At 32.2% G+C, this 17,031-nt stretch overlaps 1 protein-coding gene across 5 annotated transcripts in view; it reads left to right on the forward strand.

Moving 5' to 3' along the window:
• LOC126747854 (proteasomal ubiquitin receptor ADRM1 homolog) overlaps positions 1-17,031 on the forward strand; it is a 421,821-nt gene that overhangs the window by 2,422 nt on the left and 402,368 nt on the right. For all 5 annotated transcript variants that reach the window (XM_050456778.1, XM_050456769.1, XM_050456760.1 and 2 more), the window contains exons 2-5: positions 9,227-9,344; positions 9,419-9,514; positions 9,802-9,932; positions 9,988-10,193. In XM_050456778.1, coding sequence (XP_050312735.1) covers positions 9,239-9,344; positions 9,419-9,514; positions 9,802-9,932; positions 9,988-10,193 — 539 coding nt within the window. In that variant the 5' untranslated portion in view covers positions 9,227-9,238. The remainder of the gene's footprint in view (positions 1-9,226; positions 9,345-9,418; positions 9,515-9,801; positions 9,933-9,987; positions 10,194-17,031) is intronic.

A 17,031-nucleotide genomic window follows, 5' to 3' on the forward strand; every position in this document is an offset into this window, starting at 1 on the left:
CAAATTCTCTGCGAATTCTCGCAGCTGCAGGCCAAATAAGAGAAAACCGATTTGAAATTCTTAGATCGACCCAAAACATTCAAAAAAGATCCAGGTTATGCATTCAGGAAAACGGAAACTTGTTTGAACATTTGCCTCAAATAAATTAGTATTTTTATCTGTTTGCAATTTTATTTGTCAATTTACTTTTGAAGCGTGCTATTGAGTTTTAATAAAAATTGTTATTAATAATACTATGCAGCTTTATTTTTAAATGTGTTTTTCTCGAAAATGGTAATTCCTAGCGTTGTTGACCAAGAGGTACTTTTTTACGTAAAAAGCTTTAAATTTTCAAAATTTAAAGAAAAAAAAAACAAAAACTTTGCAAACAATTTTTTTTAAGGATTTTTTTAGGCTCACTCCCTAAATGATACGCACCTGACTAAATAATGAAAATTATGAAATGACAACTAAATTCAGCATATCAAAATTGGGAGAATACCAAAATTTAAAATTTTTATATTTACCCGTTTCAAAAATAAGTGGAAAAAACCATCTTTAGGTGCCCCCTTTAAAAAGGGCGTAGCTCCCTTGGGGAGCGTTTGCCGATATATGTTTATAGGAAAAAGTGAGGTTATTTTTGACCAAAGAATACAGGGTTCGCGTTTCGTCCACTAATTTTGGGACACCCTGTATATATATATACAGTAGTGGCCAAAATTATCGCAAACAAATCTGAATTTTACTAATATTTAATAATAACAATTATATGTATGTTTTAATCGTAAAAGTACACCACTGGTTTAGATGGCCTCTTTATATTTAAACAAAATTTCTCATTCAAATAAAAAAAAGCCTATCTGTTTTTTTGCTGACAATAAATATTTGTAATTGCAAATATTTCACCTGGTCATAATTATAACATTTGAAATTTAGTGCTCTTTCAATCTGTTGAAGTGCAATATTGAAACAATTTATATTGTGATTTCTTGGTAGTTATTAACTTATTTAAATACCAGTATGAGTCATGGTGAAACCATGTCTGTTGAAGTGAGGCAACTTATAATTAATCAGTATAAGTCAGGCATCAAACAGTCATCCGTTGCAAAAAATTTTGCTCTTCACAGATCAGTTGTATCACATATAGTGAAAAGATACAATAGCACAGGGCTGGTAGTACTCAAAAAAAATTCGGGACGTCCCCGGAAAACTTCAAAAAAAAGTGACAAAATGATTGTTCGGATTTCCAGGCAAAACCCATTTTTGTCCTCTTCAAAAATTAAAGGGCTTTTGGATGGCAGTGGGTGTTCCGATCTTAGTGAACGATCCATAAGGCGGCGTCTATTTGTTAATAAGTTGTTTGGATGCAGACCAGCAAAAAAGCCTCTTCTTTCCAAGAAGAATGTGAAGGCCCGACTTGAATTTGCTCAAGAACACCAGGGCTGGACTATTGATCAGTGGCGCAGAGTTATTTTTAGTGATGAATCAAAATTCAATTTATTTAAAAGTGATGGTGCTGCATACGTTCGACGTCCTGTAGGCAAAAGATTTAATCCTCGGTACACTTCTCCTACAGTTAAGCATGGTGGTGGTTCAGTTTTAGTGTGGGGCTGTTTTTCGGGGTATGGTATGGGACCTCTTCACAGAATAGAAGGGATTATGGATCGATTTATGTACAAGGATATATTAAAGAATGTTATGTTACCCTGTTCTGAAGAAAATATGCCGCTGTTATATCAATTTCAACATGACAATGATCCAAAACATTCTTCAAGGCTAATAAAAGAGTTTCTCCATGATGAAAAAATTAATGTTATGAAGTGGCCCTCCCAATCTCCGGATTTAAATCCAATAGAAAATCTTTGGGAAATTGTGGATAACAGGTGTAGAACCAGGAATTTCAAAAATGCTGGAGAACTTTTCGAAGCTCTTCAGGATACTTGGTTGTCAATCGATCATGATGTTATAAACAAACTTATTTTATCCATGCCATAAAGATGCATTGCTGTTATAAGGGCTAAAGTGTACTATACTAAATACTGAAGAATATTATTGTATTGTAATCTTATTTTGACTTTGGAGAATAAATAAATTGATTTTTCTAAAATGTGTTGCTATAATTTTGTCCAACCTGTTTCCTAAAAAATTCCCATTTTTTATTTCTTTTATAAAGTAACAAAAAAATAAACATAAATAAAAAGCTTTGTAAAAAATACATCATAATATATACCAGTTTTTTTCCTAATCTACCACATCATATAATTTGAAGGAAAAATGTACTTGTTGCTATAATTATGGCCACTACTGTATATATATACTTGTTTGTTTTCATGTGTTTTGGCAGAGAATGTGACTTTACTCAACATATACTGAATAACCAATTTTATTCTTACGGAGAAATGTCAGTATACTATACATATAATATATTATACTAATACTCACTCAATAATCAAATTTATACATACTAATATAAAAATATGTTTACAGTTTGGTAGTTATTTTTAAAATATGTAAATGTACTAAATAAAATCATGACATGTTGTATGTACCCCTTGTGTCATGACCATGCACATGCAAGACAACCTGCACTCTGTCCATGTACATGAGCTTTGCAAAGGTAAATTGAGAAGTAAAGGTCAATCAATATGCCTTAAAATTTAAATGCATATCTGCAGTAAATAGCCTTCCTTTGCAGACCAAATAACCATGTGTTTCTGAAGAATGACCCCAGGCCAGGATAGCATATGCCAAATGAATGTTTATATTACTGACATAATTTACAATATCTTAAATAGGTAATTCTAGAATTAATTACATTTGTCTTAATATCTACACTACACCTAGATATAAATATCTGTATGTGCAGTTATAATCACTATACAGGGTGTCCGGAAGCTAGATGCAATCCTTTAAGGGGGTGATAGCTGACTTAATTTCAAACATTTTAAGCTAAATATGTGTAGGTCGAAATTTGTTTATAAATTTTTTATGGCAATTTTTGCATTTTTCTCAAGAAATACCAAAGTTTCACACTTAAATGGTAATAGAGGGCAAGTTACAACTAGTATCGGAGTTTTAAAGTTTATTTTGTTTTGTCTAATGTGTATTAATAAAAATACGATCAATTTCAAGCTTCTGTGTAAACTTATTAGAAAAAATAGAGATATTGAAACGTAAAAAAATAAATATGGAGTTAAAATAAAAATGCTTTGTTTTATGTTTAAGTAATTGTTATGAAAATGCTTTCTTCGTTCAAACCTCTCTAAAAATACGCCTAGCTTCTGCCCTTTATTTTAAGATATCACTCATGCCAATGCCTGGCCAATTATCAGAATTATGGCCTCTTTTGTGCGGCAGGTCATGTAAACAAAACTTAATGGATTGGTTTTCTATTATGGGACAGTTCAGGTAAATAAAAAGTAATAAAAACAAAATTAAGCAGAGGTACCTAATAGTAGATACTGTAGGGTAAGGGGTACCTAGTAGGTACTTTGGGGTGGGGGTTACAAGTTAGGTACTCGCTTAATAAATAAAAACGTGTGATTTTAGCCTCTTGTTGTTTAGTTTCACTCTCGCCTCTAATTTTGTAAGACTATCAACTTCGTACTGACTGCATCCACTGTTTTTTAAATCGAGTTTCTGCCCGTTTTATTAAACAGTATTGTAAAATGGAATTTACCAACCAAGAGTACGCTGACATTGTCTTCACATATAGACGCGCTAACGGTAATGGAGCTTTGGCACGACGCTTGTGCCAGGAACGTTATCTAGATCGGAGGTTACCAAACTTCAGGGTGTTTCAAAACACCTTTCGCCGTCTTACTGCAGTTGGCATTGGGAATAATCCGGCACGTGGAGTCAACCCTGGCCATAATAATTTAGAGATTGAGGAGCAACTACTGGAAGCTTTTACCGCAGACCCTACTGCAAGCGTCAGAAAAGTAGCTGAAGACCTTGGCCTTTCTAGAAGGAAGGTGTGGACGACCATGAAGAAAGATGGACAGTATCCCTTTCATGGTACGGGGGTACAGGGCTTACAAGAAGAAGACCCTGCAAGACGAATTCAGTTCTGCCGCTTTTTATTAAACATGGACATCGAGGACCTGTTATTCTTAAGAAGTATCTTGTGGGCAGACGAGTCCAATTTTTCCAGGGAGGGTATTACCAACTTCCACAACCTCCACGAATGGGCTGCCAAAGATGCAAATCCGCACTGGAAAAAACAAAAATCATTTCAGAACAGATTTTCGGTCAATGTGTGGGCCGGAGTAATAGGCAGGACTATTATTGGGCCACATTTTCTACCAGAGAATTTAAATGGTGCCAACTATTTAGATTTTCTACAAAATGATATCCCTGTTCTTCTAGACGAAGCTGGATTATTGGAACGAGAAAGACCAATAATCTTTCAGCAAGATGGTCCAGCGCATTGGTCCTTGGCTGTCAGGAATTACTTAGACGACTGTTTTCCGGACGGTTGGGTCGGTAGAGGCGGAACCTGTCCTTGGCCTCCTCGATCGCCTGACCTAACTCCGTTGGATTTTTTCATATGGGGCCGGGCAAAGGAGCTTGTATACACCACCGAAATAAGAACAAGAGAAGAGTTGATTCGCAAAATAAATGAAGCATTTGACAGGATGAAAGAAGATATGACCATAAGAGTAACTACCACCGAAGTAACAAAAAGGGCTCGTGCCTGTATTAGAAATAATGGATTGCATTTTGAACATGAACAATAAATAGTTTAAACAAAATTGTGTTTTATTTAACATTAAAACCTAAAATAACCCCACAATTGGTGCTCTAATGCTTAGTAGGCTTATAAGAGGTCTCAGTGTAATAATTTTTGTTTACATGACCTGCCGCACAAAAGAGGCCATAATTCTGAGAATTGGCCAGGCAGGAATAACATGGGTGACATCTAAAAATAAAGGGCGTTTCAATGTCTTTCTTTACACAGAAGCTTGGAATTGATCGTATTTTTATTAATACACATTAGACAAAACAAAATAAACTTTGAAACTCCGATACTAATTGTAACTTGCGCTCTATTACCGTTTAAGTGTGAAATTTTGGTATTTCTTGATAAAAATGCAAAAATTGCCATAAAAAATGTATAAACAAATTTCGACCTACACATATTTAGCTTAAAATGTTTGAAATTAAGTCAGCTATCACCCCCTAAAGGACTGCATCTAGCTTGCGGACATCCTGTATAAATTTAAACATTCTAAAATGAGTAGCTAACTTAACTAACATCAGTAAGTGTTTGATTGAGAAGAAAAAGCTAGTTTAAATGAATACTACAGAAGAATCAGAAACAAATTTTAATTTTTAAATATAAAATGTAAACATTACACTAAGATGCTTCTTAATAACTTTTCTTCAATATTATAATCATATATAATTGGACATTTAGATTTAGGAAAAGATAAACAATGATACTTATCAACATTGCATTTAAGATTCGTCATTAAAAGTGATTAACATCATTATATAAATTCAGGACATCAGAATTAGTATCAATCACATTGGATATTTTAAAATCATCAGGAAACATAAGAAGGTTTTTGTCTGGTAAAAATAAGAATAAATCAATAACAAAAAAATGAAACAAAATAGGGGCCAAATAAAAGCCTTGTGGTCACCTGAAGTGATAATAATTTGGCAAGAAATAGGCACTCTGTTTTCTACTGATAAGAAATTTTGATAACCATTTGATGATACAATCCCACAATGCATATGATCGCAGCTTGTCCAAAAATAGAGTGTGATTAACTTTATGTTGAGTACCCTTATCAAATAATAGACAGTCTTCAAAAACAAGCAAATTGGTCACTGTACAGGCTCATATTTTCCCACCCCCCTTAACATGTTTGGGCCAACCTGTATAAAAAAAGGTAGCTGTAAAAATTGCAGCGTTTGATCTGTAGTTGTTGCAAAATAGTGTTATCTATACAGGGTGTTGTAAAAAGAATATAAAAAACAAAAGAAACATTTCCTAAATGGGATACAATGTATTTTATTTTTTAAATGATAGGTCTTTTTGTTTTTAGTTAAACAATATATGCAGTATTAACATTTGGTTGAGTAGTAAGATAGTCCTTAAAATGTATATAAGGGAACTCTGTAAATTCTTATTTAATAAATTCAAATTTATCAATCAACTTGGGTTTGTTACACTAATAATTAATTTACAAATTCTTACTAGTTTTAATATGTAAACTAACCAAAATCTATAACTATTTAATAACTAAAATCACCATAACTTGACGTACACTTTCAATAGCAGAAAGGAAAGCAAATAAAATTCGAAGAACCCTATAATCATCTACAAAAATCAATTTTTCCTTTTTTTGTTCTTTAAATTTTTTAATACTATGAACAGTTCTCAAATTACTTGGGAGAATGTTATAAAATTTTGGAGTGAGGTATGCTAAAAATCTGTGCCCTATTTTTTTGGTAATTTTGAGTGCCTGTTTACATAATTCCTGGTAGTGTAAGAATGATTAACATACTTTTTAAGATTATTTGATTTATGTGTCTAGATGCATGTTGACAAAATAAATATTGAACATACAGTAATGGCCAAAAGTAGATAGACAAATGGCTTTTTAAAAAAAAATCAAAGGAAATAAAAATTCTATAATAAAGATATTTAAGTATATTATGGGCAATATAAACAAGTATAAGAATAATAAAACATTCTTTAGAAACAATCACCTAATTTGGTAAATAATAAGAAATAACTAAATATATGCTGGACAAAAGTAGATAGACAAAAAATAACCAATACTCTTTTTTTTTCGAAGTATTTTTTTTTAATTACAAACTAAACCATCTCAAATATGAGTATTTTGTAAAATACCCATTATTGTCTATTACAGCCTGACATCTACATGGCATTGATTCAATAAGATTGTCTATGAGTTTAAAACAAATATTTTTCCATTTCTGTTGCAACCGTTCGAATAATTTACCTTTATTTGAATAGTTTGTATCCCTAATATCACGATCTACAATTTCTCATAAATTTTCGATGGGATTAAGATCGGGTGACTGGGATGGCCATTTTAAAACTGGTATTTTTTCTTCTTCGAAACATTGCTTCATAATTTTGGAGGAATGCTTCGGGTCATTATCTTGCTGGAATTGGAATCTCAATGGTAAATTGTCTTCAACATAGGGCAACATAACATCTCTGAGAATATCCCTGTACATAAACCTGTCCATTATGCCCTCTATGCGATGTAACGGGCCCATTCCATAACCTGAGAAGCAATCCCAAACCATCACTGATCCACCTCCATGCTTAACTGTGGGTTTTGTGTACTTGGGATTCAAATGCTGGCCAGAAGGACGTCTAACATATTGAATTCCATCGGAATTAAACAAATTAAACTTCGATTCGTCGCTCCAGCAAACACGTTTCCATTCATGCTTTGTCCAGTATATATGCTGACGGGCAAATTCCAATCGGGCTAAGCGATTCTTTTTTGAAAGCAATGGTTTTTTTGCTGGCCTACGTGCAAATAGATTCTCTTCTACCAACCTTCGTCTTACAGTCCTTGAGGACATATTACAAATCCCTAGAGCCTGTAATTCTATCTGAATTTGAAGTCATGAAAGGGTTATTCTGGCTAATTTTTTTTAATTTGCGTACAGCTCTAATGTCCATTTTTTTGGTCGACCCGATTTATTTTTTGGCTCCAATCATCCTGTCCTTTCATATCTTTTGATAATTGCCCAAACAGCTTTTCTTTTAACATCAAATCTACGAGCAATATCAATTTGACGATCACCCGCGCGATATGCATTAATAATGCGTTGTCTTAAATCAAGAGAGAATCTAATTCCACGTGGCATGTTGCACCTTGAGTTAAAGAGAAGCAATACTATACTAATTTTATTTTATAAATATCTAGATAAAAAAATAATTCCAAAATTGTTTTTGTCTATCTACTTTTGACCAGCTATATTTATATTATTGCTTTATCTGATAGCAAGCAAAATATTTAACTGAAATTTATTCATATCTTTTTATAGACCGCCTTACAAATAACAATAATTTAAAATCTACGGGACTTGTGGGTAAATCTTTAAACAATTATATGAAAATAATACTTTGTCTATCTTCTTTTGGCCAGTACTGTATATTAAAAATCTTTTCAGAATATGTCTGTTGAGTAGGTAAACCTTTTTGTTTTTATATTAAGTTGTTTCAAAGAATTTCCATATAGGTCTCCCCAAACTATATCCCCATATCTTGGCAGTGACTCCACCAATGACCGGTAAATTGAAATCAGTAATTTTTCACTTACAATATTTATTAAAACGTAAATTTAATAGATAAGTTTACGGTTGTTTTCAATTTCGCTGTCAATTTTATAATGTATTTGGTGAATGGAATGTCTTAGATGTCCATTGGCTGAAGTTTAATTCTATGAAAAGGGGGCCCTTAGCAGCTGTAATTGAAAATGCGATATAGTGTTTTTTGAATGGTTAGAATTAATTTATAGGAATATAATCAGTTTTTAGGTACCTCCTCATCCCAAGAAGTTCCATGAAACACCATAACCCTATTCTCTGCATATGATATCAGTGATCTATTAAGATTAGTCAGAGCATGTTGTTAATGTATGTTATGTATGTTATAAAAAGTATACATACAGTTGTAATACACACCAGAATTCTGTTCTTCAGTTCTTTGTACTTGCTACTACCTCCTGCTAATATTTCATAAAAGACTTGAAGTATTGTAATGTCAGAATAGGATTTTTGAATTTGTTCAATTGATATTCTGAAGAGTTAATAAATAAATAAAATCAGGACATTTAACACTCTACAAGATTAAAAATTCTCCAAACCATTAACAATTAGCTTAAAAAAATATTTTAGTAAAAATTTTCTTAGATAAAGCATACATACTTATTAGGACTGGACTTTTGTTAGGATAAGTAAACAAATATATCTGTGCATTTAATTTACTTATAATTTTCTTTAATTAAATTTTCTTAATTTCTTAAGTTAAATTGTCTGATAACAAAACATGTATTTTTTTAAAAATTAGGTTTAAATTATTTGCATTATCCTCTCTTAAATTCCTATATGTATTATTAAAATTCATGTAAACCATTTGCTTTTAACATGCACTGCAATAAGGTGTTCCCTGTTTGTTCTTTAATTATCCATACCTAATATACTTTAAGATACTGATATACTATTAAGTTTATTTATTTTTCTATAGAAGCATTTCACAATGCCAGCTGGAGGTGCTTTATTTGGTAGTACAAGTAGTGGACCCGGTTCAACAGGGGGTAACAAACATTTGGTTGAGATGAGAGCTGGAAAAATGACTTTAAAAAGTAATTATACCTACAATTTTAATATTATTATTTTTTTAGTAAAATTAAGGTATTTTAATGTGTTTGTTTTCTAGATCGTATGGTTCATCCCGATAAAAGGAAGGGTCTGTTATATGTCTACCAAAGTGAGGATTCTTTGATGCATTTTTGCTGGCAAGATCGTACCAATGGTAAGATTTTTAAGAGAAGTTGTCTATTTAATTGAAATTAAAGACTTAAATACTTAACCTAAAAGTCATTGAAATATTACATACAAAATATAACAAAAAAATAGTTAAGCAATTGATCCATAAGTTTTTGTAATAAATTTTCCTGTTCTTTATTTATAGGCTTACATTTTTTAAATTATTTCGTCTGATTTATTTTCCTATGTAATGAACATATTATTATCTAAAAAAACATGTTGCTTAGAAATAAATGACTAAAATAAGTTTTATATCATGTGCAAACCTTATAGGTGTTGTGGAAGATGACCTAATCATTTTCCCAGACGATTGCGAGTACGTAAAGGTGCCTCAATGCACTACTGGCCGAGTTTATTTGTTGAAATTCAAGTCCTCTAACAGGAAATTCTTTTTCTGGCTTCAAGTATGTTTAAAATCCAATAAAACCCATTAGAAGTATAGACATTTACTGTTTTTAGGAGCCTTCAGCAGACAAAGATGAAGAAAACTGCAATAGAATCAACGAGTTACTTAACAATCCGTCCAGTGCTGTCCAGTCCTCTTTAGAGCGACCAGACCAGGATCTACAAGCACTCCTGAGTAGCATGTCTCAGTCGCAACTGATGCAGTTATTTGGAGGTGCTGGGCAGATGAGCGGTCTGTCGAATCTATTGGGGACTATGAGGTAGGATTTTTACATAACATTTATGAAACTATAGGACATTTTGCCAATATTTTATAAAGAAAAGGCCTAAGCACTTGACGTGTCATTTGTTTATTACTTGTAAGTTACAAAAATTGAGATCAGTTATAACTTTAATATCCAACAATCCATTTAACCAAAAATTCGAAAGAATACGATATCATTCCTCAAATGGCTTATAATACTGTTAACCGTCTTCATAAAAAGATTATACAACAAACACCTTCACAAAAAAACTAAATAAATCACTGCTTTTGGCGCCATCTGCGGGAATCTTAGTTTAAATGCACTACTGCTTACAATAAGAGGTGTTTAAATTCTTCATTAAGATCTTGTCTTTTCTGGGAAAGTGTATTACATAAAGAGAGCTGCTTATTTATAAGTAACATGTGGAAATTTCAAATTCCTTTTGCTATCATTACCTTCTTCTTCATTTTTCTTAGTTGCAAATGCTGCTGCTGTGATTAAATATCTAAAATCCAAGTGTTGAATCCATCTGTCGTCTGAAAATAGGCTATTTTGTCAGCAAAATGATTTGTTTTAAATCTCGGATATAAAATTATTGCCGCTGCTAATAAATGAACTTGTTCAACAGTCCTAAATCAAGAGTTCTATGGTTTATTTTGGGAATGTCTCGTCCCATATTTGCTCTAATGAATCACAATTAAAACCTATAATATTTAGTTTAGAACAGAAGATAGCCTAGCTAAACACTTAGCCAACGATAAAGACAAAGTTCCAGTATTACATAGGTCTGGTGTTTACCGATTTTATTGTTCACGTCCAGTTTGTTAGGTTTGCTACACGGATTAAAGCGGAAGGATAATTGTGGTTAGACTAAATGGACACCTCACACTTATAACGGGAAATAAAGATCGAATTCAACTTTCGCGAACCCTATTTTAGAGTCAGGTCATAATTTTAATCCGGGACCTGATACAGGAGTCCTTCATATCTATCAGAAGGGGTAAAAGTTGGGCTTATTGGAAGCTTTTGAAGTAAAAAGAGACAAAATCTCCTGACTTTCTTTGCATCAATGTACAAACTAAACGGCTTGCGATTTTTTAATTCAATTTGCCCTCGTAAATAATAATATATAATTTTTTCTCCTCCGTTCATCACAAATCAATTTTCCTTTTAATTTTCAAATTTATATTTAAATATTTGCATTTTTTTTAAATAAACATACGTACGTAAGAGTTCCTTAACTTTCTTCTTATCTTACCAAAATTGTACATATTTACTGTCTTACCTGTATTGAAATTTTAACTATTTCATGTATTTATTATACAGGGTGTCCGCTAATTAATGGTACATGGAAAAACCACAGACTCCTGATGTAAAAATATTACGATTTAACTATATTTACCTATATCCAAAAGTTGATATTAACTGAGATACAGGGTGTTAAACTTAAAACTTTTTTTTTGTTTTTCCCCAATAACTTTAACAAAAGTTAACTTTTTTTCACAAAAATTTGTAGTTAGGGGTTTTTTAGGTCGAGAAATTCATTTTTTTAACAAATTGAGTGTACAATGTAGGGGGCGCTGTCTGCGACATCTCTTTCTCTTTCATAAGGTCATAACTTTTTTGTGCTTAACTGTATTTAAGTTTTTATTGAAAATAATACTTTTTTCATATTTTTTACGTAAAAAAGGTATACTAAGTTGAAGTCGCTCAGAGTTACCGTTTTGAAGACATTTGTATTTAAATTATTTAGTGCACCATGCACTCGACCCCGGCTGAATAATTAATATAATCGGGAAATAATTCGCTTTTTTAAAGTAAGCTATGAGAAAGCAAATGAACTTTAGAGACGCAGTTGTTAGGAAATCGCCATGTTGTTGTTGTTTGTTGATTAGTTTAAAGTTGTCAGAAAATATTTAATTAGTGTTTTCTATGATTTTGCATCCAGTTTACTATTTTGTTGAATTTTTAAATTTTTCGTAAGTTGAGAAACAATGCCGAGGCACAATATTTTTTCAAATGCCGAAATGAGGGATATGTGTGTATATGCGCAGGCAAATTTTAATGGACGCGAAGCCTATAGACGATATTCAGAACTTTATCCAAATCGAAGACAACCTGATTTCAAGATCTTCAAAAATCTTTACGGTCGATTAGGAGAAACAGGTACATTTCGTCCTAAACGGAATTCCGCAGGGCGCCCGAAGGTTATAACTCCAGAACAAGAAGAAGAAATTCTGGTCCGCGTGGCTGAAAATCCGGAAATAAGTGCAAGACATGCGGCTGCGGCAACTGGAGTAGGCAAGTCATCCATTTGTAAAATATTTCACGAAGAGGGTCTTTATCCGTATCATTTCACTCCTGTGCAAAATTTATTAGAAAATGATTTTGCGCCCAGGATAGAATTTGCCCGTTTTTGCCGACCCCATGTTTCTGAATAAGATACTATTTACTGATGAAGCAACGTTTACACGTAGAGGCATTTTCAATTTTAGAAATAAACACACATGGGCATTACAAAATCCACATTCAGTACACGAACGTCATTTCCAACATGAATTTAAAATTAATGTATGGTGTGGCATAATCGATAATCATTTATTGGGCCCTTTCGAACTACCGCCCAATTTAAACGGGGAACTCTACCTTGAGTTCCTAGAAACACATTTACCAGATTTTCTCGATGATATTTCGCTGGACATAAGGCAACATATGTATTTCATGCAAGACGGAGCACCAGCACACTTCTCTAGAGCTGTCAGAGAGTACCTGAACAACCGTTTTCCTAATCGCTGGATAGGTCATGGGAGCCAGAGGCCATGGCCGGCGCGAAGTCCCGATTTTAACCCGCTGGATTTTTGTGTATGGGGCTATATGAAGTCGCTCGTTTACAAAGAAATAGTGAATTCCAGAAAAGAACTATGGCAGAGAATTTTATATGCTGCACAAAAGCTACGAAACGAACAATTATTTTTTTAAATTAGGAGATCTTTCAGCAAAAGAACTGTTAAATGTATTGAAGTGAATGGTAGACATTTTGAACAGTTTTTGTCAAAAGCAGATCTATTTTTTTACTAAATCTCGTCACAGTTTCAAAATGGAAAAGTTATCAGTCGCATAGTTAAGTTTGTTTTCGTTAATGTTATTTTCTTTCAATAGATTTTCTAGTGTTATAGTTATTTTAAATAAAGTTAATTAAATGATAATCCAATTTTTGTCTGCATTATTCTCAATGATTTATACTAAAACATTATTTATGATGTAAAAAATGATTGGTAAAGAGTAACAAGACATTATTGCTTGCTTGAGCTGCTGTACTAAATAATTTGAAGGCAGATATCTCGAAAACGGCGACTCTGAGCGACCCGAAAGTAGTATACCTTTTTTACGTAAAAAATATGAAAAAAAGTATTATTTTCAATAAAAACTTAAATACAGTTAAGCACAAAAAAGTTATGACCTTATGAAAGAGAAAAAGATGTCGCAGACAGCGCCCCCTACATTGTACACTAATTTGTTAAAAAAATGAATTTCTCGACCTAAAAAACCCCTAACTACAAATTTTTGTGAAAAAAAGTTAACTTTTGTTAAAGTTATTGGGGAAAAACAAAAAAAAAGTTTTAAGTTTAACACCCTGTATCTCAGTTAATATCAACTTTTGGATATAGGTAAATATAGTTAAATTGTAATATTTTTACATCAGGAGTCTGTGGTTTTTCCATGTACCATTAATTAGCGGACACCCTGTAGATGTCGCTAACTGTATTGCTTTTAATATTTTGTTATTTTTGTTATTCACACACATAATATCTAGTACCATAGTATCTATGTTTATGTAAATGGTAAGACTTTTGTGATGTGTTTTGTATAGCTCTGGTAGGTTTTTACTACTAATTAAGACAAAATAAGTTCATAATTTCTGTTTTTTAGTATCTGATAATGGCTATTAATAGCCGAAATGCATAATACACTTGTGTAAAATTTTTTTGCAACGACAACCTTGCGTAATTTAAATTAAAAACAGGTATCCTGGATTAAATATATTTTAATGTTCAAATGGAAATGCCGTTTTCACGTGATTTGGGGTATCATTAGGAGTAGATTAATACTGTCAAATCCATACTTTTCTATGCAAGCAAAAAACAGAACCTCAATGACTGCATTTAGTTTATCAGTCAATGAGTTTAGGTAGTACTGCAGAAATTACTAACTTCGGTCGCTGATAAACCTTCTGCCTTCTGTTTCTGTACACGTATTTTACTATTATTTGTATTATTTGGTTGCAGTATCATCAAAAATGCAAAAACTATCAAAGTAATTAATAGTTTTAGAAAATGCAATTATTTTTTAGTTGTTCGTCCCCCACCAATGACTCTGTTACGTTGTCAAGTTATCACTATTTTCCTAATCATAATTATTCTATAATCCATCAATATTGGTGAAAAATTCCACAGTATAGACATGGTGAAAAATTGCTAAGAAAGTAACTAATGTAAGAACAATGTATGATAGAATGTAAGAGTACATTAGTTACTTACTTACTTTTTAAGATAAAATATTTGACAAATATGTACGAAGAACCTTTCACTATAACAATATTAGCACCCTCAATGAGAGACTTTACAGAAGAATCGTTTATTAAGAGGTAAATCGGTCAGGGGAAATGTAACCGTAATTATGTATAAGCAAGATTATCAGACAAAAATGGCTGAAATGTTGTCGGATGAGTCTACGTACAGGGACCTGACCTATGATCCAACAAACAGACTCCAAACTAAGGCGAATTATTTCTTTACAACTGTGAGGGAATGTGGTTATATTAGTGAGTTTAAGGAAAGGAAAAATTGACTCAGGCGGAAGGTGTTCGATTTTAAATGTATACGTTTTGTCACTTATCGGTTGTCACAAGAATATGGAACACGATAGATAATACTTGATTGCTTATCTAATGGAATCCTATCTTTAAGCCTAGTAAACAATGGGTAAGTGAGGCAAACCTTTACAACTTACAACCAGTCTTAAACTAAAGTCATTATTATGTGTTTTTCTCTAATATAACCACATTCCGTCAGAGTTGTAAAGAAATAATTCGCCTTAAGTTCCGACAAACCCTAACATTTGGCTTAGTTAATTTAAGAAGACGAAACTTACTACTCATATTTTCATAATATTAGAAGATTCCCGGATTAACTATGGCTTTTAGACCATCAAATAATAGTAAAATATGTGTACAGAAACAGAAGACAGAAGGTTTATCAGAGACCGAAGTTAGTCATCTCTGCAGTACTAACTAAACTGATCAACTGATAAACTAAATTCAGTAATTGAGGTTCTGTTTTTTGCTTACATAGAAAAGTATGGATTTGACAGTATAAATCTACTCCTGATAATACCCCAAATCACGTGAAAACGGCATTTCCATTCGAATATTAAAATATTTAATCCAGGACACCTGTTTTCAATTTAAATTACGCGAGGTTGTCGTTCTCTTCACAATAAAATGCAAAAAAATTTTAAACAAGTGTATTATGCATTTCGGCTATTGATAGCCATTATCAGATACTAAAAAACAGGAATTATGAACTTATTTTGTCTTAATTAGTAGTAAAAACCTACCAGAGCTATATAAAACACATCACAAAAGTCTTACTATTTACATAAACATAGATATTATGCTACTGATGTGTGTGAATAACAAAAATAACAAAATATTAAAAGCAATACAGTCAGAGACCTCTATATATAATAATTACATGAAATAGTTAAAATTTCAATACAGGTCAGACTTAGATATGTACATACATAAACTCGATGTTAGGATAAATAGAATTAATGAATTTAAGGAAAGGTTCAAGCTGTTTTTTATTTTCCTTGCTCTTTCGAATGTTTTGTTCTAATTGTTTTATGTTACTATTTCTTGTTTTTCTTTTTAAACAGGTCCATTTAAGGAAAATATACGGGGTGTCTCGAAATTACATCGCAATATTTTACCAGCCGCATCATTGTCTAAAAATAAGACAAAAACATCATATACAGGAATCTTGAAAAGTGAATCGTTTTCATGTTACAGGGTGTTTTATAATTCCTATTGAAGATGTTTTTTTGTTAATATTTTCGAAACGCCTGGTCCTTATTTTTCGAAATTTTTATTATGCTACTTGTTATTGTTACTAACTGATTTTATAACTGAAATGCAGGAAATAGATAATGAAATTGAATGAGTGAATATAAAATAAGAAAAATTGGAGTTAATCGGCGCGACGCGATACGCACAAGTCTCTTACCTGGTAAGGCTTCGAAATCGGACTTTGGTACTGGAATGGCGATTACTCAATACATCACCCACACACGATTAATCAAGTATTTGGGTTGAATCCAGAAATTAGTGATTCCGGAATCTTAACGCAAGAAACAACGCGGACGGTACCGTCACTTCTCACACCGGAGTCCGTTCTCGTTCCTTGTCCCCACTCAAATTGGGCTTGCCAAATTTATCACTTATGGAAAGACGATCTGTGCGTATATTTAAAAGAAATTATAGAGAGCGATACTGTATATTAGATGCGATAAAAAAGTAAGATTGAGAAGATGTGTACAGGGTTGATTAAAATTAGTGGTCAGCAAAGATAAAAATGTCATAACTTTTTTCTGGTTACTTTTTAATTATTTGGATAGTAAAATTAAAAAGAACCAAAATTTTTACATAAAAAAGGTATCTACTCTTTTTATATCGTTAGAAGAAACCTCCGGTTTCAAGAAAAATAATTATTAAGTTTTAAGTAAATCATGACTTGGTAATGAAAAGGTAACTATGTATAAACTAAAAAACAGTAGTTAGCAGTGCTTGTTGACA

This window comes from Anthonomus grandis, chromosome 2 (genome assembly GCF_022605725.1).
Source record: "Anthonomus grandis grandis chromosome 2, icAntGran1.3, whole genome shotgun sequence".
Classification (NCBI taxonomy): domain Eukaryota; kingdom Metazoa; phylum Arthropoda; class Insecta; order Coleoptera; family Curculionidae; genus Anthonomus; species Anthonomus grandis.